Source organism: Chelonia mydas, chromosome 9, assembly GCF_015237465.2.
Source record: "Chelonia mydas isolate rCheMyd1 chromosome 9, rCheMyd1.pri.v2, whole genome shotgun sequence".
NCBI lineage: Eukaryota > Metazoa > Chordata > Testudines > Cheloniidae > Chelonia > Chelonia mydas.
This window is the reverse complement of record NC_057855.1, coordinates 47,736,564-47,758,902: the sequence shown is the minus strand read 5'-3', so window position 1 is coordinate 47,758,902 and position 22,339 is coordinate 47,736,564. Positions and strand designations below refer to the sequence as shown.

At 45.0% G+C, this 22,339-nt stretch overlaps 1 protein-coding gene across 4 annotated transcripts in view; it reads right to left on the bottom strand.

Moving 5' to 3' along the window:
* STAG1 (stromal antigen 1) overlaps window positions 1-22,339 on the bottom strand; it is a 365,202-nt gene that overhangs the window by 74,349 nt on the left and 268,514 nt on the right. For all 4 annotated transcript variants that reach the window (XM_037909148.2, XM_037909146.2, XM_043521994.1 and 1 more), the window contains one exon: window positions 11,113-11,205. In XM_037909148.2, coding sequence (XP_037765076.1) covers window positions 11,113-11,205 — 93 coding nt within the window. The remainder of the gene's footprint in view (window positions 1-11,112; window positions 11,206-22,339) is intronic.

Here is a 22,339-nt window from a genome sequence, read left to right as displayed (position 1 = left end):
GGAGGGGTACACTATAAGGCCTAAAGGAGCTGTAAGGTTAGCCAGAGTATAACACAATTCAATGCACACTGTAATCCACTTACAGAGCCTCTGGAGAGAAGTGACATTCTCTTGACAATGCTCTCCATAGCATACAAATAATTTGAGGGATTCCTTACATACGTAAGAGATTTACATAAAAGTTAACTTCCCTTTTAACATATAAGCCGTTTACCTTACTCTCCTCCGCAGGATGTGACGGGGCAATGCTCTGTCCCAGTCCTCTGATGTCCCAGAAACTGCTCAGACCAACTTTCTTTTAGTGTTCAGCATGTATTTTATTCTAAATCCTTCCAACACCAGGACAGTGAAACATCACCATTTTAAATCCTTATATCTTTCAGCCCCTCTTTCCCAGGGCCCCTAGGAGGAAAAGAGATCTCCCCCTCTAGGGATCACTTTCATTCCAGGCTCAACTAGCCATGTCCTCCCCTACTTTGTAACACTTCCTTCCTAGCTTTTATCAGGTTAGCCATCTGAGGGCTAATTAGTTTCTTAAATCCAGCCTCTGCTTTTGATTACCTAATTGTTCAATGAGCCATTTCTAAGGGAACTAATTGAGGCTACAGTGCTCAGAGTGCTGACCCATCTGTCAGTCCTCAGTGCTCTCTTACAATGGGCATGGGATTTAGAGAACAATACTTGTATTGAGGTACTCTGGTTTATGTGGAAATCCCAAAACACCTTAGAATGAAGCCTGAGGACAATATTGTCCTTATAAAACAAAACCAAATATTATTTATATATATAAATTAAATGGATTAAAAACTAGACAACTGATCAATCACAAAATATAATTGTTAATGAAAAATCATCAGTTAGTGGGGGTGTTTCTATTCGGGTCCTCTGGGGATTGGTTCTTGGCCCAACACTGTACAGTATTTTTTCAATGAGCGCTAGGAGAAAGTATAAAATCATTGCTGATAAAGTTTAGGGGAGTGGTAAATAATAAGACAAGGTCACTATATAGAGTGATCTGGATTGCTTGGTAATCTAGATGCAATTAAAACAAGAAATATGCTCAAATGCATGGTCCTACATCTAGGAACAAGAATGTAGTTACACTTACAGGATACGGGACTGTATTCTGGAAAGTGGGGACTCTAAAAAGGGCTTTGAGGTAATCTAAGAGAACCAGCTGAACATGAACTCCCAGTGCAATGCAGTGAGCACAATCCTTGGATGTAATACTAGGGGACTATCTAGTGGGAGTGGAGAGGTGGCATTATCACCGTATATGGAACTGGTGAGACCTCTACTAGCATATTATGTAACCATGTTTGATTCTGATGACCACACTTTTAAAAAGGAAGTTGAAACACTGGAGAAGATTCAGAGACCAGCCACAAGAATGACTTGAGGTTTGGAAAATGTGCCTTGAAATGAGAGATTAAAAGATCTCTATCTGTTTAATTTACCAAAGAGACGATGAGAGGTGACTTAATCACAGTATATAAGTACCTAAAGAGGGAAAGTACCTGATCACAGATGGCTCTTCAAAGTAGAAGACAATGATATAAAAAGATCCAGTGGCTGAAATTCAAAGATTAAAAATTTCAAACTAGAAATAAGATGTACATTTTAGCAGTGAGGGTAATTAATCACTGAAGCAGCTTAACAAGAGATGTACTGAATTCTCCATCATCTAGAGCAGGGGTGGGCAAACTTTTTGGCCCAAGGGCCACATCTGGGTATGGAAACTGTATGGCAGGCCATGAATGCTCACGAAATTGGGGCTCTGGCTGGGGGTGTGGGCTCTGGAGTGGGGCTGGGGACGAGGGGTTGGGGGTTCAGGAGGATGCTCTGAGCTGGGACTGAGGAGTTCAGAGGGTGGGAGGGGGATCAGGGCTGGGGCAGGAGCTTAAGGAGAGGGAGGAGGTCAGGGGTGCAGGCTCTGGGCGGTGCTTACCTCAAGCAGCTCCCAGAAGCAGCAGCATTTCCCCTCTCTGGCTCCTACATGAAGGCATGGCCAGGCAGCTCTACGCGGTGCCCCTTCCGCAGGCGCCACCCCTGCAGCTCCCATTGGCCGTGGTTCCTGGTCAATGGGAGTTGCAGGGGCTGCGCTTGGGGCGGAGGCAGCGTGCAGAGCCCCCTGGATGCCCCTACACATAAGTGCCGGAGGGGGGGGACATGCTGCTGCTTCCGGGAGCCCCGCAGAGTGGGGCAAACCTCTGCCTCCCCTCCCCAACGGGAGCTCGAGGGCCGGATTAAAACGTCTGGAGGGCCGGATGCAGCCCTCGGGCCAGTTTGCCCACCCCGATCTAGAGTTGTTAGGATATAGATATTCAGGCCTGTCTGCAAAGGCCTGTACTTTAAGAATTTAGGTGTATTCTTATCACTTGGCTAGTTAGAGGTATAAAAGAAACAATCAAAATCACTGTCTGCCAGTGTAAGGTCCTTCTCTTACTGTGACAGTCTTAGGCCCTGTTCTTAGGCTAAGGCCTTTGGCTAAGCGACAGAGGCAGCCATAAGCTGGGAAGCGACCGCTCACATCCTCACATTCCAAACTAGTCACATTGAAAGAAGGTGCTATTGGGCTGTTAGGAATACAATCCTGTCCTGATAGTGCCTAACACCTCCAGAGAAAGGGAAGTGCCTAGAAGATGTAAAAGGAAATTTAGATTGATAGTTTTCTGTGTGGTAAGAACTCACTTATCAACAGACACAGCTGGGAAACTCTTATGTCTTTACAGATGTAGTTGTGAAATCCTCACTTCTGTATTGTTTTGTCATTATAGTTCCCACTTTGCTATCGTTTATTGGCATGGTCTCTGTCTGGTTCTGTGATTGCTTCTGTCTGTTGTATAATTAATTTTGCTGGGTGTAAACTAATTAAGGTGGTGGGATATAACTGGTTAGCTAATCATGTTACAATATGTTAGGATTGGTTAGTTAAATTTCAGTAGAATGATTGGTTAAGGTATAGCTAAGAATATTACTATATAAATTAGGGGCAAACAGGAAGTAAGTTGGGATTCGAAAATAAGGAAAAAGAAACTTGGATTTAAGCTTGCTGGAAGTTCACCCCAATAAACATCTAAGTGTTTGTACCTTCGGACTTCGGGTATTGTTGCTCTCTGTTCATGCGAGAAGGACCAGGGAAGTGGGAGAGTGAAGGAATAAGCTCTCTAACAAGAGTTTTATCAAGACTGGGTATATTTCTATACGGCATGGTCTTATTCAATCACAAGTTGTTGGGCTAAATGCAGGAACACAGTGTGTGAAAACTATGGCTGTATTATGGAACAGGTCAGACTAGATGACAGTCAAGGTCTGGCTTTAAAATCGCGGACTCTGTAGGAAATCCAGCCATTAATGCCTGAAGCTCACTCACTCTTCTGGTGCAGCTGATAGTCACAGTGAAGTGTTTTCAGAGGTGGGTATTAAAAGGTGTACTCCTTAGGGGTTTGAAATGATATCCCACAGCTTTGTGAGGACTAGTTTCAGGTTCACTGGTGAGTGGCAGTTAAGTTGATCCTTCATGAATCTAGAGACAGTAGATAACTTGAATCTGTCCCAAGGAATATGACAGGCCAAGATATCTGATAGATGGAACTTGACTGAAGAGAAAGCCCAGAGAACATGAGGGCCAAGAGTCAGTCAAAGAGCTGAGGGACTGGTGCTGAGTCACACTAAAAGCTATCAGCTCCATGTTTGTGCATACAATTTTCTGTAATAGTATACCCTGTACCACCCAGAGCAAATTAAATCACTGGTCATTAGAGTTCCATGTCTGAAGCTGTTAGATAAAGAGATTCCTGGATCAGTCCATTTGGTTTTGTTAGCGGGTCTTGGGATGCTAGGAGATGGTAATAAAAGTACACTGACCATTCCAGCAAGTCTGAAAACCAGCATTGTTTTATCTATGCTGGCACCACTAAGATGACAAGACTGATGGGGCTTGGATCTTTTTGATCATCATGGGGGATGCGTGGAATTGGTGAGAAGGAACACAGCAGGCCTCTGCTCTAAATCAGCAAATATGCATCTTTAATGCACCCTCTATGTGGCAAACAGGGAAGAAGACAAACAGGAGCATTTCTGAGTAGCCACAAATCAGACATCAGGAATGGTAACATACAAAAGCCAGTAGGAGAACACTTCAATAACAGATTTAAAAGTAGCTATACTTGAACAAAAAAACTTCAGAAACAGACTTCAAAGAGAAACTGCAGAACTAAAATTCACTTGCAAATTCAACACCATTAATTTGGGCTTGAATAGGGACTGGGAGTGGCTGGCTCATTACAAAAGCAGCTTTGCCTCTCCTGGAATTGACACCTCCTCATCTATTTTTGGGAGTGGACTACATCCACCCTGACCGAATTGGCCCTGTCAATACTGGTTCTCCACTTGTGAGGTAACTCCCTTCTCTTTATGTGTCATTATATAATGCCTGCATGCAGTGATGAGCTGCCAAAATCTTAACAATGAGTTCCCTCCTCACCCCACGAGGGGGTCGTTGCCCACCCCCACGACTCCTGCCCCATCCAACCCCCCGCGTTCCTTGACGTCACCCCCCAGAAACCCTGCCCCATCCATCCCCCTCCCCTGTCCCCTGACTGCCCCCAGAACCAGGCAGGAGGGTCTCGTGGGCCACCGTAGTGGGTGCCCACCCCACCCCTAAGAGCCAGAGGCACCTGCTGGGGGGGCGAGGTGGGGAGTCCCGGCGGTGCTTACCTGGTGCAGCTCCCAGGAAGAATCTGGCAGGTCCCTCTGGCTCCTAGGGGCAGGGGAGCGTAGCTAGGGGGGAGCGGCCGTTCCCCCACTGATCACATCAAAAGTGGTGCCTTAGGCACCGACTCCCTGCGTGCTCCAGGGCTGGAGCACACAGGGGGAAAAATTGGTGGGTGCAGAGCACCCACCGGCAGCTCCCCGCCCTGTGCCCGGCCCCAGCTCACCTCCGCTCCGCCTCCTCCCCTGAACCTACCGCCCCGCTCTGCTTCTCCGTGCCCCCCCGCCGGCTTCCCGCGAATCAGCTGTTCGGCAGGAAGCCGGGGAGGACTGAGAAGCAGGCCGCAGCTTCCTGCTCAGGCCGAGGGTGGAGGAGGTGAGCTGGGGCAGGGAGCGATTCCCCTGTGCCCCCCCGCCCCCGAGTTACCTGTTACAGCGCGGGCAGCCCTCCTTGCGCCCCCGCCCCCGAGCTCACCTCCGCTCTGCCTCCCTGGGCCTGAGTGGGAAGCCGCCGCTTGTTTCTCAGCCTGCCCCGGCTTCCCGCGCGAACAGCGGATTCGCAGGAAGCCTGGGGGGGCGGAGAAGCAGAGCGGGGCGGTGCGTTCAGGGGAGGAGGCGGAGCGGAGGTGAGCTGGGGCCGGGGAGCTGCCGGTGGGTGCTCTGCACCCATCAAATTTTCCCCTTGGGTGTTCCAGGGCTGGAGCACCCATGGAGTCAGCGCCTAAGGCACCACTTTTGGCCGGTTAAATTTAGAAGCCCTTTTAGAACTGGTTGTCCCTCGTGGAACAACTGGTTCTAAAAGGGCTTCTAAATTTAACAACCGGTTCTAGCGAACCGGTGCGAACCGGCTCCAGCTCACCACTGCCTGCATGTGTCATTTTTACTCCATGCATCTGAAGAAGTGGTTTTTTACCCACGAAAGCTTATGACCAAATAAATTTGTTAGTCTTTAAGGTGCCACTGGACTCCTTGTTGTTTTTGTGGATACAGACTAACATGGCTATCCCCTGATACTTAAGGCCAATGTTGTCAAGGTGAGGCTCCTGACTATGCGGTTTACCTGAGTTAGTGCAGGGAGAATGTTCCTTCCCTGTCCTGGCTTAACTCAGAATTCATCCCTAGTGGAAGCTGTCAGCTCTTTTTATCTCGCATGCTGGGCTCTAATTGGCTTCTGCCTACTCTTGGCCCTTCTAGGTACCACAGGACCAACTCTGGTTCTGCCTGCAGCTGATCATGGGAGGCCTCTCTCCTGGAGATATGAACTCCCTGCTCTTCCCTACCAGCAGGGCACCTTCTTAGGGCGAGGTGTGCCAAGATGATGGGGCCTCTGGCAGCAAATAGTCAATGCCTAGTACACTCTGTCACAGGGAGGTTAGACACTGTTCTGTCTAGGGTACACGTATACTACACCAGACAAGATGATGGTCAGCAATGGAAAAATTATTGTGACTTGCAATGGATGGGATGTGCTATGTTCTGTTTCCTGTCAGAAGATAATTCCTGTGCATGAAGTGCAAGCTGATGGATAAAATGGAAGAAAAGAGTCATGTTCTTGAAGAACTACAGACCCTGCACTGCATCAGAGAGACAGAAAAGTTCCTGGACAACTGAATTCAGGCATCACTACCACAGATCCAGCAAGAAAAAGGAACAGGATGTGAGGGAGCAGGATAGAATAGAAACTAGAGTGGAGGATTGGCAATTCATGGCCACTTGAGGAAAGAGCACAAGGAAGCATTCAACATGGCCAGAAGCAGAAGATGGGCAGTCTGTGACCATGCAAGGAAAGAGAAACAGGAGGAATTCTACTCATCTAGAGGTATCCCATCACTATCAGGTACTCAGCATGGCAACTGCAGATATGTCTCTGAAGATTTAGCCAGAGGAAAGGAACAGGAGTCTACATGGGCCACACTGGAGGATGGACATTCAGCCCAATCGACGAGGATGGCAAGCATGACCAGGAAAAGATTTCTGACTGTCCAAAGAAGACGGATAATCCTCAATGGAGGCATGACATTAAGAAGAAGGGACAGAATCTTCTGCAAGGGACAAAAGGATGGTGTGCTCTCTTCCTATAGTGAAGACAAGATAAGCAAGACTGGATGGGATCCAGAAGACAGTGGGCAAGGCTCCACCTGCATATGTTATATATTGGTATAAATGAGAACTTCAGATGACGCTTCACAGATTTTCAAAGACCTCAGGGATCTCGGAAGGGAGCTGAAGGAGAAGAAAGTCCAAATGCTCTTCTCTGGGATTCTTCCTGTTACAGAGCAAAATAAGACAGAGATGATACTGGAGTGAACTGTTGGCTAGATAAGTGGCTAGGCAAAAGTAGAGGATTTTATATATGTGGAACTTTGGGTCACCTTTTATGGGGAGAGGACAACATATGTGTCACAGATTTGGTCGAGCTCCCACTGCTGCAGCCCACCAGACGGCTGTGTGGAGATCTGATTACCCACGTGTTTTAAATCTCTAGAGCAGGGGTCTCAAACTCAAATGACCACGAGGGCCACATGAGGACTAGTATATTGGCCCGAGGGCTGTCCCACCCCCACTCCACCCTTTCCATGAGGCCCCACCCCGCCCCGCCTCTTCCCTGCCCCCATTCCAACCCCTTCCCCAAAATTCCCATCCCAACTCCACCCCCTCCCTGCCCCCAGGGGGTGCAGGGTGCATCAGGGGGCTCAGGGCAGGGGTGCAGGAGGGGTGTGTCAGGGGGCTCAGGGCACGGGGTCGGGGTGCAGAGTGGGTCAGGGGATCTGGGTGCGGCAGGCGGCTCAGGGCAGGGGGTTGGGGTGCAGGAGGGATGTGGGGTGCAGCAGGGGGCTCAGGACAGGGGGTTCGGATGCAGGAGGGATTCGGGGGGTGGGTCCGGCCCGATGCACACTGGGGGCAGGACAGGCTCCCTGCCTGCCTGCCTGCCCTGCCCCCACGCCACTCCGGGAAGCGGCTGGGACCTGGGGGGGCCACAGGGGTCTATGTGTTGCCCTGGCCACTCCTCCAGGTACCTCCCCCGAAGCTCCCATTGGCCAGGAACGGGGAACCGCTTCCTGGAGCGGCGCGGGGGCACCGGGCTGGAGCAGCTCTAGGTAAACACTGGGGGGCGGGTGTGTGTGTGCCGCGGGGAGCTGTCGGGCCGCAGAAAATAATCCCACGGGCCGCGTGTTTGAGATCTTTGCTCTAGAGTCTGAACAGAGCCCAGGCACTATCCCAGTCTTGGGGCCCCTAGGCACACACTCAGAGTGAAGATCCTCTGTCTAACACTCCTATCTGAGAGTTGCAAGCACAGGACCCAGCTGCCCAGCCCCTGGAGCCAGCACTGACCACTTAGACTCTGCCTGCAGCTTAAGCACAGCCTCTGCCAGAATTCCATTGAATGTGTGAGCCTGCTGGGTTACAGTTTAGGTCTCTCTGGAGCCATGTGGTAGATGTAGCCCATAACAAACACACACTCTGCACAGACATTTAACACATTATTGGGTTTTATTTACTCACCTGAGAAATATAAAGACCCACACAAAAATAATAAACCCTACATGCATTTCTCTCTCTCTAGCTCACCCTTCCTTTGGGGGACCATCTGACTTCAGATAGTCAGCTCCTCTGCCCCCTTACCTCATCCAGCTCCTGCAGCAGCTTCCCTCATCTTAAGCCGATAAAAATAGCCAGAGAGAGAGCCAGTAGAGCAGCTTCTGCTCTGTATAACCTTGCAGTCTCCTCTGTCAGGTGACTCCATTTAGTTTCAACAAGTGATCCCAGACTCTTACCAGCTGACTTCATCGCTAGGTCACTGGTCCCCTGATAAACCAGTTCTCCTGGGTGGGAGCCAGAGACTCTTTTGTATAGAGTTCAGTATGTCTTCACTTAAGTCAATATACCTCCTTTGTTATCCTTTTGGAATTCTAGGAATTCATCATCTCACACACAATTCATAAATTGTGCAGTCTTATTCCCCAAATCACCAGAGTGGTTTGGATTTAGTAGATGGGGAACCAAGGATTGATTAGTCAGCAGAGCATTCAACTAGCAACAAAAGAGAAGAGTATTAAGGGGGAAGCAAAATGCAAATACAAAAACACATAACTCAGACTCCAGGTATCATGAATGTGAAGGATCAAGGTGTCAAGGGATAAAGAGAAGAAATTCTTTAATTGTCTACATATCTATGCTTGAAGCCTGGGAAATAAACAACAGGAATTAGAAATACTCATTTTTTAAAAGAAATTTGACACAAATAGTATTATGGAAATCTGGTAGGATGAGTCACATGACTGGAATGTTAAAATCACTGGCTACACCTTATTGGGAAAAATAGAGCACGCAGGAGGGAAGGGCAATGTCACTGTACATCAAAGATACTATTAGCAGCTTTTGAATAATTCACAGTTCTGAAATGCAGGACCTGGAATGCTTCTGGCTCAGAGTTCCAAATGATAAAGCACAAAACCAGCTAAACATCTGTTTTAGACATCAAATAAGATTAGACAACAGGATGAACAGCTCTTTAAACATCTATTTATACCATGTAGAAAGAAAAACTGAATTATCATGGGTGCTTTCAGTCTGGGGGACATATGATGGAGGATTAACGCTACAGTTGTGAAATGTCCTTGGAGCTTCTAAAAATCAGTGCTTTAAAAGGCCCAATTGTCCGAAGTTGAAAACAATTATGAACAAAACTGACCGGGAGGAGAAACTTAGACAAAACAATGTGAATTATAATTTGCAGTTGTTTAAGAAAACTTTATCAGATACACCAAAAAGCCCACAATCTGACAATCACAAAATAAGGCTTTTTTGATTTAAAATGAGAGTAAAAAGCCATCCTAGATAAGAAGGGAAATGAATGCAGTAATAAAATTCTATCACTCAAACAAATGGAAAAGGGGGAAGTTGACAGCAATGACTATAAGTTAGCAGTTATGAAATACAGACAATTTGATAAGGGAAGCTAAAGATATCAGTGAAAAAAATTTTGGCCACTAGGGTTAAGGACAATACAAAGGAATTTAAAAAAGATCTTGGGAACAAAATCAAGAAATCCTAGCAAAGGTATAGGTCTATTACTAGATAAGGATGGTAAAATTGTCAGTGCTGATATAGAAAATGGAGAACTGTTCAATAAATATTTCTGATCTGAATTTGAAAAGAAGCTGGATGACATATTCACATCCTACAGTGATAATGAAATATGCTTTATGTCAACAGTAACTAGGCAGAACGTTAACAGCAGCTACTAAAGTTAAATATTTTAAATCTGCAGAAAGGGATAGTTGTACCCAAAAGTTTAAGACGAATTGGCTAAGGAAATCTCAGAGCTGTTGATGTTTAACAAATCCTGGAACACCGGGAAAGTTTCAGAGAAATGGAGAAAAGATAATGTGCTAAAATTTAAAAAGGATAAATGGGATAATCTAGGTAATGACAGGATGGTTAGCCTCATATTGATGCTGGGCAAGTTCCTGGGAAAGCCTTCAGGAATATATTAAAGGATACTGACAAAATTAATGCAAACCAACCTAGTTTTACAGAACATAGATATTGTCAAGCAAACTTTATATTGCCTTTTGATGAGATTGCACAAAATATTGATAAACCCTTATATATAAGGGCCAGTTCTGACAGGAGACCCTTCCAATATCTAATACACAGTAATGGGCAATTACACTCAGCTATGAAAATCTGCTGCCTACCCATACAATCATAATGCATGTGCGCACGCACACAGAATTTCAACCAACCTGGGAAACAGGGAAGGAAGCAGTAAGCCCTGAGTCTCAAGGAAGTGAACATTATGAGAACTAAAAAATTCCCCAAATATGATTTTTTGAATTAGGAACTAACAGGAAGAGACACTGACAGGATATATCAATTTTTAAGAAAAACTGAGCTTTCCTTAAGAAGAAGTGGCTGTTTGTAAATAGAAAGACTATTGCAAAACAACATCTGAGATCACTGATTCAGTGTCCTCCAGGGTATTCCTATATATAGCGGCAATAAAAGAACTGCTATGGGAGACACTGGTTCTCCTGTTGGGGAAGCGTGCAGCATGCCTTACTGGAGCCAATGGCTTGCAGCTCTAGAAGTATCAGAGTTCTCCACTCTCAAATTGGCACAGACACAGAAGTGAAGAACTGTCACAGCATGTACCCATGGGATATTGCATTTTGTTGCCTATGGTGCAGGATGAATTTGGCTCTAGATGTGTTATGGTGTGCTCAGAAAGAGTCTGTATGAATACATTTCTATGGACAGTTTGTTCGGTTTATTAAAAAGAACAGCACAGAAGATTGTTTCATCACAAGACTGATCTAATAAAAACCTCTTCTTGGTTCTTGCTATGCTTAAATAATCAAACTTTTGTAAAGAACATGTGAGTGCATTTCTTACCTGTTCTTTGACTGGAGTGTTGACATTCGATAGGCACTGCTGGCAGACAGCCAGAAAGGATTTCACAGTTTTCCTCAATACCAACAAGTCCTCCTGAATAAACATCAAAAAGGGATAATATTCTTTAATATTAGAGCACAAAAACATAAGATCATGAGAATGGTCATTCTGGGTCAGACAAATGGTCCATCTAGCCCAGTATCCTGTCTTCTGACAGAGGCTGGTGCCAGATACTTCAGAGGGAATGAACAGAACAAGGCAATTAGTGAGTGATCCATCCCCTGTCATCAAGTCCCAGCTTCTGGCAGTGAGAGGTTTAGGGATACCCTAAATCTGGAGGTGGGGATGTGTCCCTGACCATCTTGGCTAACAGGCACTGATGGACCTATCCTCCATGAACTTATAAAATTCTTTTTTGAACACAGTTATAGTTTTGGCTTCACATCATCCCTGGCAACAAGTTCCACAGATTGACTGTGTTTGTGTGAAGAAGTACTTCCTTATGTTTGTTTTAAACCTGCTACTTATTAATTTCATTGGGTTATCCCTGGGTCCTTGTGTTATGTGAAGGAGTAAATAACATTTCCTTATTCACTTTCTCCACACCAGTCATGATTTTATAGCCCTTTATCATACCACCTCAGTCATCTCTTTTCTAAGATGAGCTGTCCCAGTCTTGTTAATGTCTCCTCATATGGAAGCTGTTCCACATCCCTAATCATTTTGGTTGCCCTTCTCTATACTTTTTTCAATTCTAATACAACTTTTTTGAGATGGGGTGACCAGAACTGCATGCAGTATTCCAGGTGTGGATATCCCATGGATTTATAGAGTTGCATTATGGTATTTTTCTGTCTTATTTACTATCCCTTTCCTAGTGTTTGCTAACATTCTGTTAGCTTTTTTGCCTAATGCAGCCCATTGAGTGAATATTTTCATAGTAGTATCCATGATGACTTCAAAGTCTCTTTCTTGAGAAGTAACAGCCAGTTTACATCCCATCATTGTGTACGTATTTTTGGATTATGTTTTCCAGTGGGCATTACTTTGCATTTACCAACATCGAATTTCATCACCAATTTTCTTGCCCAGTAACCCAATTTTGTGAGATCCCTTTGTAATCCTTTGCAGTCAGCTTTGGACTTAACTATCTAGAGTAATTTTGTACTGTCTGCAAACTTTGCCACCTCACTCATTACTCCCTTTTCCAGGTCATTTATGAACATGTTGAACAGCACCGATCCCAGTACAGATCCTTGAGGGACCCTGTTATGTATCACTCTCCATTGTGAAAACTTATAATTTATTCCTACCCTTTGTTTCCTATCTTTTAATTAGTTACTGATCCATAAGGTGACCTTCCTCCTTAACCTAGGGCAGTTTATTTTGCTTAAGAGCCTTTGGTGTGGGACCTTGTCAAAGGCTTTCTAAAAGTCCAATACGCTATATCAACTGGATCCCCCGGACCACTGTCCATGTGCCTGTTGCACTCTCACGGAATTCTAATAGGTTGGTGAGGCATGATTTCACTTTAGAAAAGCCGAACATAATGTGTTCATCTATGGGTCTAAAATTCTGTTCTTTACTATAATGTCAACCAATTTGCCTGGTACTGAAGTTAGGCTTACTGGCCTGTAATTGCCTCTGGAGCCATTTTTTTTAAATTGGCACTACATTAGTTAACCTTCAGTCATCTAGAAAAGAAGATGATTTAAGTGATAGGTTACATAACAGTCAGTAGTTCTGCAATTTCATATCTTAGTTCCTTCAGAATTCTTGGGTGAATACTATCTGGCCCTGATGACTTATTACTGTTTATCAATCTGTTCCAAAACCTCCTCAACTGACACCTTAGTCTAGGAGAGTTCTTCAGATTAGTCACCTAAAAAGAATAGTTTGGGTGTGGGAAACTCCTTCACATCCTTTGTACTGAAGACCAATGGAAAGAATTCATTTAGCTTCTCCACAACGGCCTTACCTTCCTTGAGTGCTACTTCAGCACCTCGATTCTCCAGAGGTCCTATTGACTGTTTGTCAGGCTTCCTGCCTCTGATTACTTTAAAAAACTTTTTGCATTAGTTTTTGGGTCTTTTGGTATTTGCTCTACAAATTCCTTTTTGGTCTACCTAATTATATTTTTACACTTAACTTGCCAGAATTTATACTCCTTTCTATTTTCCTCACTAGCATTTGACTTCCAATTTTGAAAGGATATCTTTTTGCCTCTAACCACCTCTCTTCCTCCCGTTTAGCGATGATGGAACTTTTCTGGTCCTCTTACCGTTTTTTTTATTTGCAATATACATTTAATTTGAAACTCTATTATGGTGTTTTTAAATAGTTTCCATGCAGTTTTCAGGGATTTCACTCCTTTGAGTGTTCCTTTTAATTTCCATTTAAACTAGCTTCCTAATTTTTGTGTAGTTCCTGTTTTTGAAGCTAAATGCTATTATGGTGGGTTTCTTTGGTATTCCCCCCCTATTATTAATAATATATTAAACCCACATTCCCAATCTATTAATAATAGATTGCCAGGACAAGAAAAATAAAAGAGTTGACAAATAATTTCACACACAATCAAGCCTACAGCTCTCCAAGCAAAAATGGAGAGGCACTGAAAAGAAAACAAGGAGCTCTCTGGAGAGGCACTGTCTGTATTGCACCTAGCACAACTGGAACTTTGCAAAGGGGTCTAGGTACCACTCTGATAATAAACAATAATAAGAATATACTATCACCACATCCAAGATATTTTTAAATACAGATACCAGTTACAAGCTTGAATTTTAAATTTAGATTTCAATTTTAAAAGTTTTCAAACAAAAATTTAAGACAACAAAGTAAACCTACATGGTATTTATCTAGAACTTGGTACCAGGATAATTCAACAGGAAAAGAAAAATCTGTTAAATATCAATAAACATGAATCAAGTCCAACAACATCACAAGGTCCTAACAATCTGCAGAGAGGGGAGCTAGAAAGGCAAGCTTGCTTTGTAGAAAAACCTGCTGACGTACTGGCCCAGGAACAGGAATTAACGACTTGGGGACCAGAGGGAGGGAGGTTTGAGGGACTGGAGAACGGAGGATTCACTGGGAATGGTGCATTGGGAAGTGTGTGGGTAACTGATGGATCGGGGGGACATCTGATGGAATTATAGATTTGGGCGATGGGAAAGATGGTTACCTACTTTTCCTTAACTGTTGGTCTTCAAGATATGTGTTGCATATGTCCATTCCATTGTAGGTGTGTGAATACCTCATTCATAGTTGTCAAAGGTTTTTTGCTCAGCAGTACCTGTCAGGGCAGCATGAGTGCCCCTGCCTTGCACCAGTGCATGCAGTTATAAAGGGCCCCATTGCCCCCAACCCTCCTGAGTTCCTTCCTCCTGGAGCAGGGGTGGCCAACCTGTGGCTCCAGAGCCACATGTGGCTCTTCAGAAGTTAATATGCAGCTCCTTGTATAGGTACCGACTCTGGGGCTGGAGCTACAGGCGCCAACTTTCCAATGTTCCAGGGGGTGCTCACTCCTCAACCCCTGGCTCTGCCCCCACTCCACTCCACTCCTTCCTGCCCCCTCCCCCTCCCTGCCGTGCCCTCGCTCCTCCCCTCCACAACCTCCTGCATGCAACAAAACAGCTGATTGGGGGGTGCAGGGAGACAGGGGGAGGTACTGATCAGCGAGGCTGCTGGTGGGTGGGAGGCACTGGGAGCGGGATGGGGGAGCTGATGGGGGGCTGCTGACGTATTACTGTGGCTCTTTGGCAATGTACATTGGTAAATTCTGGCTCCTTTTCAGGCTCAGGTTGGCCATCCCTGTCCTGGAGAGACTCCAGTGGAAGGAGGGTGGATGGTGGAATGGAGATGTGTAACATTCCCTAAACAACAGTATTTATGGAAAAGTCAGGTAACTGTTTTTAATTCTTCAAAAGTGATTCACATGTCCATTCCACTTTAGGTGACACACAGTTCAAGCTGGAGGTGGGTTTGGCGTCTACTTGAACAAGGATTGTAGGACCACCTGTCCATATCTGGCGTCATCTCTAGACTGAGGAGCGATGGCACAGTGGGAAGTAAATGTGTGGATCGAAGACCAGGTTGCCACCTTACAAATGTACAGGATGGGCATCTGGGCCAGAAAGCCTGCAGAAGCTGCCTGTGATTTAATTGAACGAGCCACCACTTTTGATGAAGGTTCTGTACCTGCCAAAGTATTTTTTAATACTTATTTTTCAGGACTAACGAAGTAAAACAGTAAAACAGAAAAAAAACATGCTTGTTGACACTCAAGTAATTACATTGGTGAGGCAAGATTTCCCTTCACAAAAGCCATGTTGACTCTTCCCCAGCATATTCCAGCCACTAGTGTTAGATATCTTCTGCCTGTGTAGTCCATGATCAAGGTGTTTCTTAATATTCTCTTTGGCAAATAGAGTTAGCTCCTCGACCACTAATTATTTATGAATTATTCTCTGAATCTTTTCCAGTTTTTCAATAGACTTTTTAAAGTGTGGATACCAGATTTGGACACAGTATTCCAGTAGTAGTCTTACCAATGACATATACCAAGGTATTATCACCTCCTTGGTCCTACTCAGGACTCCTCTATTAACATAGCCAAGTATCGTGTTAGCCCTTTTGGCCACTGCATCACATTGGGAACTCATGTACAGTTGGCTAGCTACAATGGCCCCTAAAACTTTTTCAAAGTCACTGCTTCCAGGATGAGTCCCCGATCCTTTGTGACCTACATTCTTGTTCCCAGATGTAGGTTCTTGTATTTAGATGTATTAAAATGCCTGTTGTCTAGCTGCATTCAGTTTCTCAAGTGATCCACATTACTCTGTAACAGTGACCAGACCTCATCATTATTTACTACCAATCTTTGTATCATTTGCAGTCTTTAAATGACTTTTCATTTTCTTCTAGGTCATTGATAAAAATATTAAATAGTATTGGGCTGAGAATAGATCACTGTGGGACCCCACTAGAAACAACCTCAGTGGATGATGGTGGTTCTCCATTTACAATTACTTTTGAGATCTAAGAGTTAAGGAGTTTTTAATCCTTTGAATACGGACCACAGTGAGTTTGTATAATCTTAAACAGAAGCCATAATGCATTATATCAGTATGGTTATCTTTAACAGCCAAACGTGCAAACATGTCAAGAACAGTATCAGGTTTGTCTGTTTTCCATTCAGTGATATTTATTGGTATTAATTTTGTTTCTGACCTTTAACTGTTTATTGGTAGAGTACTGTATCAGCCATTCCATGATTTTGCCTGTGATTAATATCAGGCTAACCAGTCATTTGTTACTTGGGTCATCCTGTATACTCTTTTTAAATATTGACATAACTTTGATCGTATTCCAGCCCTAGATTCCATAAAATACTTATGAGTTCAGTACAGAGACTGAAGATTATAATTAACATTTGTCCAAGACGCAATAGAATAAATAATGTCCAGGATTTAGTTTTCTTCATTTTTATGTTTTTTTCATTTTCCACTCTGTAACATTTTCCTCAACTTTGGAAAGTTACAGAGCAACAAAAGGAAAATTTTGTAACTTTTCTGAAGTTCACTACTCTAGCCCAGTCACCAGGAGCACACTTCGCCTGGGCAAGATGGACAGCACTGGTGTGTTATCAACATATTAAACATCTCTTTAAATGGCTTTCTTAATGACCTTGCACACCCATTGAATAAGACAGGGACAGCACAGAACTCTGTGGTAGTTCACATGTTGGCCCTCAGTGCAGAAGAGCAATTGCCCATACTACTCTCCAGGATCTTCATGTGAGTAAATCACAAAGCAATCCAAGGACAGTCCAATCCATTCCTGCCAGGCTCCACAGTCATGTTAAAAATCCACAGTTTTGAAGGCAGCTGATAGATCTAATATCAGCTGGGCACAAAATCTTTATCCAACATTAGGTGAAGACCATTGATCAGCACGATAAATACAGTCTCTGTACTGCACCCAGATAGGAGTCCTGACTGACAAGATCAAGATACTCAAAAGTTGTATGATCACAACCTTTTTCATATTTGTAACCAAAAATGGAAGTTTAGATTCGGGTTAATGCTTAGCAAGATTCCCAATGTGAAAAGATGACTTTTTGAGCAGAGGACAAGAGTGAGTCCTCTAAAGCAATGGTTCTCAACCCGGGTACACGTACCCCTAGGAGTAAGCAGAGATCTTCCAGGGGGTACATCAACTAATCTAGATATTTGCTTGGTTTTGCAACAGGCTACATAAAAAGCACGAGTGAAGTCTAACTAAAATTTCATACAGACAATGACTTGTTTATGCTGGTCTGTATACTATACACTGGAATGTAAGTACAATATTTATATTCCAATCCATTTATTTTATAATTATATGATAAAAATGAGAAATTAAGCATTTTTTTTCAGTAATAGTGTGCTGTGACACTTTTGTATTTTTATGTCTGATTTTGTAAGCAAGAAGTTTTTAAGTGAGGTGAAACTTGGAGGTATGCAAGATAAATCAGGCTCCTGAAAGGGGTGCAGTAGTCTGGAAAGGTTGAGAACCACTGCTTTAAAGCAACTGGCACCCTGTCTTCCTAAAAGGAAACATCAACAACCCCATCAGCAAAAAGGAGAAGGATGTAGCACACAAGATGTGGCATAATGTTCTACTAATGTGTCCAGAACCTTGTGAGTGACAGTGCTCAAAACCCAAGCAGGGAAAAATCTGTCTAGGTACTTATATGCTCCTCTTCACTGTAGTGACTGAGCACCTCCCAATTAAATATAAGAACTACAACTAACAAACATTTTTCTCTCTCTTTACCTTCCTGTAAAAGTAGCTTGAAAACTAGAATGTTTTTTGTCTCATTCCTTCTCTCCTCCACATATATGTGAGGATTACATGAAGACATGTGGTAACACAAGTAAATAGGTTTTGCATTTAGTTTTGAAAGCTGTGAGGCTAGTGACCATTTTTATCTCTCTAAAAGTGACTTACAAAATTTGGGTCCCACTCTCAAGAAAGTTCCATCTTCCGTTGGTCATAATTCTGATGGAATGTAGCTGTTGTAGGAAGTCATGGTCAAGGAAGAACAGATGATCTCCTAGAATTGGGACAATCTGATGGATCGTTCTGAATACCATGACAGAAACTGAATTTGGCTCTGTAAGTGATGGGAAGCCAACGCTGAGAGCAGAGCAGAGGCAGTATGTTCATAGCCATCTGTGTTACTCAACAAATGGGCTGCTGCATTTTGTAGCAGTTTCAGCTTATTTCATCAAGTTTGGCTTCATTCCCACTATAAGGAGTTGCAACAGTCAAACCTGGAAGGTCACAAATGCATGCATTACTATGACCAGATTTTTGCCTGACAGGATGGAATTGGATTACCCATCAGAAGTGAATAATCTCTAACACACACTGAAATGTGGTAATTCCAACCCATGGCAAAAAGAACATGGATCAAATGGCTCCCAAAATGAAGGAAAGGCAGACATACAGCAGACTGGATTTATGCTCAGTCAGCATACCATATCTCAGGCCTGCTATACAAACTAATGGATTAAAAACTGGCTAACTGATAGGTCTCAAAATGTAACTCTAAATGGTGAATTGTCATCGAGCAGGTCTGTTTCCAGTGGGGTTCTGCAGGGATCGGTTCTTGGCCCTATACCATTTAACGTTTTTATCAAGACTTGGAAGCAACATAAAATCATCAGTGATAAAGATTGCAGATGACACAAAAACTAGGGGAGTGGTAAATAAAGAAGAGAACAGATCACAGATACAGAGTGATCTGGATCATTTGGTAAACTGGGCACAAGCAAACAACATGTGTTTTAATACAGCTAAATGTAAACCTAGGACAAAGAATGTAGGCATTCTTACAGGATGTGGCATTCTATCCTGGGAAGCAGTGACTCTGAAAAAGATTTGGGGGTTGTGGTGGACAATCAGCTGAACATGAGCTCCCAGTGTGATGCTGTGGCTAAAAGAGCTAATGCAATCCTGGGATGCATAAATGGGGGAATCTCGAGTAGGAGTAGAGAGGTTATTTTACTCGTTATTTGGTACTGGTGTAACTACTGCTGGAATACTGAGTCCAATTCTGGTTCTCCCTGCCCTGGTATCCTGGTTCCTACCCCAGCCTCCTTCTAGCACTTCTCCCTGTTGGAGGGGTCCTGTCTGAGTCCCCATGCTAGCTTGTTCAGCAGGTAGTGCAGCCTGGGTTCCCACGGCACCCTACTGAATTTGGGATTCTGTCTGGGTCCCTGCTGTACATTGCTGAGCTCAGGACTCTGTCAGGGTCTCTAAGGTACCCTGCTGAATTTGGGATTCTGTTTGGGTCCTCACAGTATCCTGATGAACCAAGGGTTCTGTCTGGGTCCCCTCTGTACTCTGCTGAGCGTGGGACTCTACCTGGGTCCCCACTGTACTCTCTGTCTCCGTCTGGTTCCTCACTTTACTCTCCTACGCCTGGGGTTCAGTCTGGGTCCCTGCTGTATCCTGCTGCACTTAGGGCTCCGTCTGCGTCCTCACTGTATCCTGCTGAGTTTCCCCTCTCTGGACCTGGGCCAATTCTTGTGCAGGGCCAAGCATTGTTTCCTCTGCCCCTTGGCTCCCACCTGCACCCGGACCAACTCTTGTTCTAACCTGACAAGTTGGCTGATGATTTTCTCCGGTAAGGTACTTACCTTGTCCAACTCCTGTTGGCACTTCCTAAGACGGTCCCTCAGGCCTCGGGGAAAATTGTATTCTCCCTTTCAGTCCCCCTTTGCCATCCTTACTCTGGCTCCCAGCCCTTTTACCTCCTTTCCTAGATGGTCCTGGACCCTCCTGGTCCCAGGCTGCTGTCCTAGCCCCTTTTGCATCAGGGCTGAGAAACCCACCCAGTCTCTCCCCAGAACTATGGGCCAAGGCGCCCTTTACCACCCGAACATGCAGTCAAGCTCTCCAACTCCGTGCCTCCAGCTCAACTTCTGCAGTGGGTAGATCTGGATCTCACCATAGATACAGGAGACATTCACTGGGAGGTGTCTGTCCAGGCTATTTAACTTCAACTGGTCTTCCAGAATGACAGTGCACCCAAAACAAGTCCCTTAACTACAGTTCCTCCCACCTTAACTGCTACTACCCACCGTGTGCCCATCTGGACTCTCAGAGTGGACCCCACAGCTTGGTCCCACTGTAGTAACAGTTTAGGTAGTCACAGTTCATAATTGGGAAATTTTTTTTTAATATGCCTGGCCTGACCACAAGGGAAGCAAACCCCAGGGCCCCTTGGTCCCTTCCCACTAGTATTTCCAGTAATCCGCAGGGCTCCCCAGAACCCTTGGAGGTGCTGTGTGCCTCCTGAGTTTAGGATACTCAGGGTCTTTCCCACTTGAGGGCTTCCCTGGGTTATCCCCTGGTGAACTCCCCTCAGTTTATTACATTGTCCTGGTCACTCAGAGACGGCTTCAGCTCACTCCACCGCTTCCTCCACTGGGGCTGGCTGGAAGCACTTTACCCAGCTCTGTGCCCCTTTGGGCAGAATTTTCAGGAACTGTTCAAGGACCACCTGATCCAGAACTTCCTCCCCTGACCTGGTCTCTGGGCAGACACACCACGTCAAGAGGCTGCAGATGTGCCCCTTGAGGGAATGGTTCCACCAAGAACCTGTGCCTATAAGCCTCTGGAGTCAGCCCTAACCAGTCCAGGATAGCTACCTTCACCACCGGGTAGGAGTTTGCCTGCTCATCACTTATTACCCAGTAAGCCACCTGCACCTCACCATTCAGAAACTGTGCTATGTGGACTGCCCAAACAGACTCCTCCCAGTCTGCTGCTTTTGCCACTCACTCGAATGTCTGGAGGAAGGCCGCTGGGTCATCTTGTGGTCAAAGCTTTGCAAGGCCCGGAGCCAACTGGACCCGAGTCCCATCACCAATTGCACTACCAGGTGTGACACAGCCCAACCACTTCTGTATCCACGCCTATTGTTTGGAGTGGACTTCTTGCCAACTCTGTTGTGTAGTGAACCGGGCCTCCTGCTGTTTCTGCTGATTTTTCCATCATCTGCATCAGAAAAGTCTGGGTCTGGTGTTCTTGCTCTTTCTGCATAGTGGCTACCTGCTGCTGCTGCCTTGCCACTAACAGGCTGATCACCAACTCCATCTTTCCACTTAGTCTAGGGGTAGATTAGGTATCACTGGGATGGTTGCTGATTCACCTTGGCTCCAAACATGGGCTGCCAAGCCCAGTCTCAGAGGTTTATTCTTTTACAATAAAGGTTAAACAACCAACCAACCAGAATGCAGTCTTAAGTCAGTACTTGGCCCCAGTCTTCATGGCAACCACGCCCAGCTCCTGGCATCTTCCTAGCCTCAGCCAGTTCTGCTCCCGCCTTGGAGCAGCTGCCGCAGGGTTGCTTCCCCAAACCCTCCCTTACTCCAGGGACTCACCACAGGAGTGAGTTCTACTCCTGTGTGGCCTTTGCTGAGCAGGACTCAGCCCGTCACAGTCCTTCCCTCTCAGCTGCCTACTAGCAGCCCTTCATAGACCCAGGTATAACCCAGCTCTTTAATTAGCTGTATTAAGCTCACCTGCTCCAGTCCAGGGGAGCAGTGCTCAGTCTATCCACAGAGACTAGCTACCCTCTGACAGGAACAAATATTTAATAATGAGCTCTTCAGTCTAGCAGAGGAAGGTCTACTACAATCCAATGGCTGGAAGTTGAAGCTAGACACATTCAGACTTGAAATAAGGCACGATTTTTTAATGGTAAAGGTAATTAACCATTGGAACAATTTACCAAGGGTGAATTCTCCATCACCGACAATTTTTAAATCAAGTTTGGATGTTTTTCTAAAAGATCTGCGCTAGGAATTAATTTGGGGAACGTCCATTGTCTGTGTTATACAGGAGGTCAGACCAGATGATCACAATGGTCCCTGCTGGCCTTAGAATCTGTGAAAGCACATATGAGGAACAGATGCTGCACCTCGCTTCTCTCTGAGGTGCTTCCCTTTACCTTGCCTTCCGCTGTTAGCCAGGCTGAGGTTTTTGGAAAAGTGAGCAGAAGTCACCAGATGAAGGATGTTGTCTCTGGCTTTGGAATAAAGACAACATAATGCTCCTTTTCATTTGATCAGGAAGAGCAAACCTCAGCCACATTCCAGTAGACTTTGTGCCATTCTGGGGACTAATCCAAGCCATCCAAATAGTAACAGCTCCACAGCTGTATTAC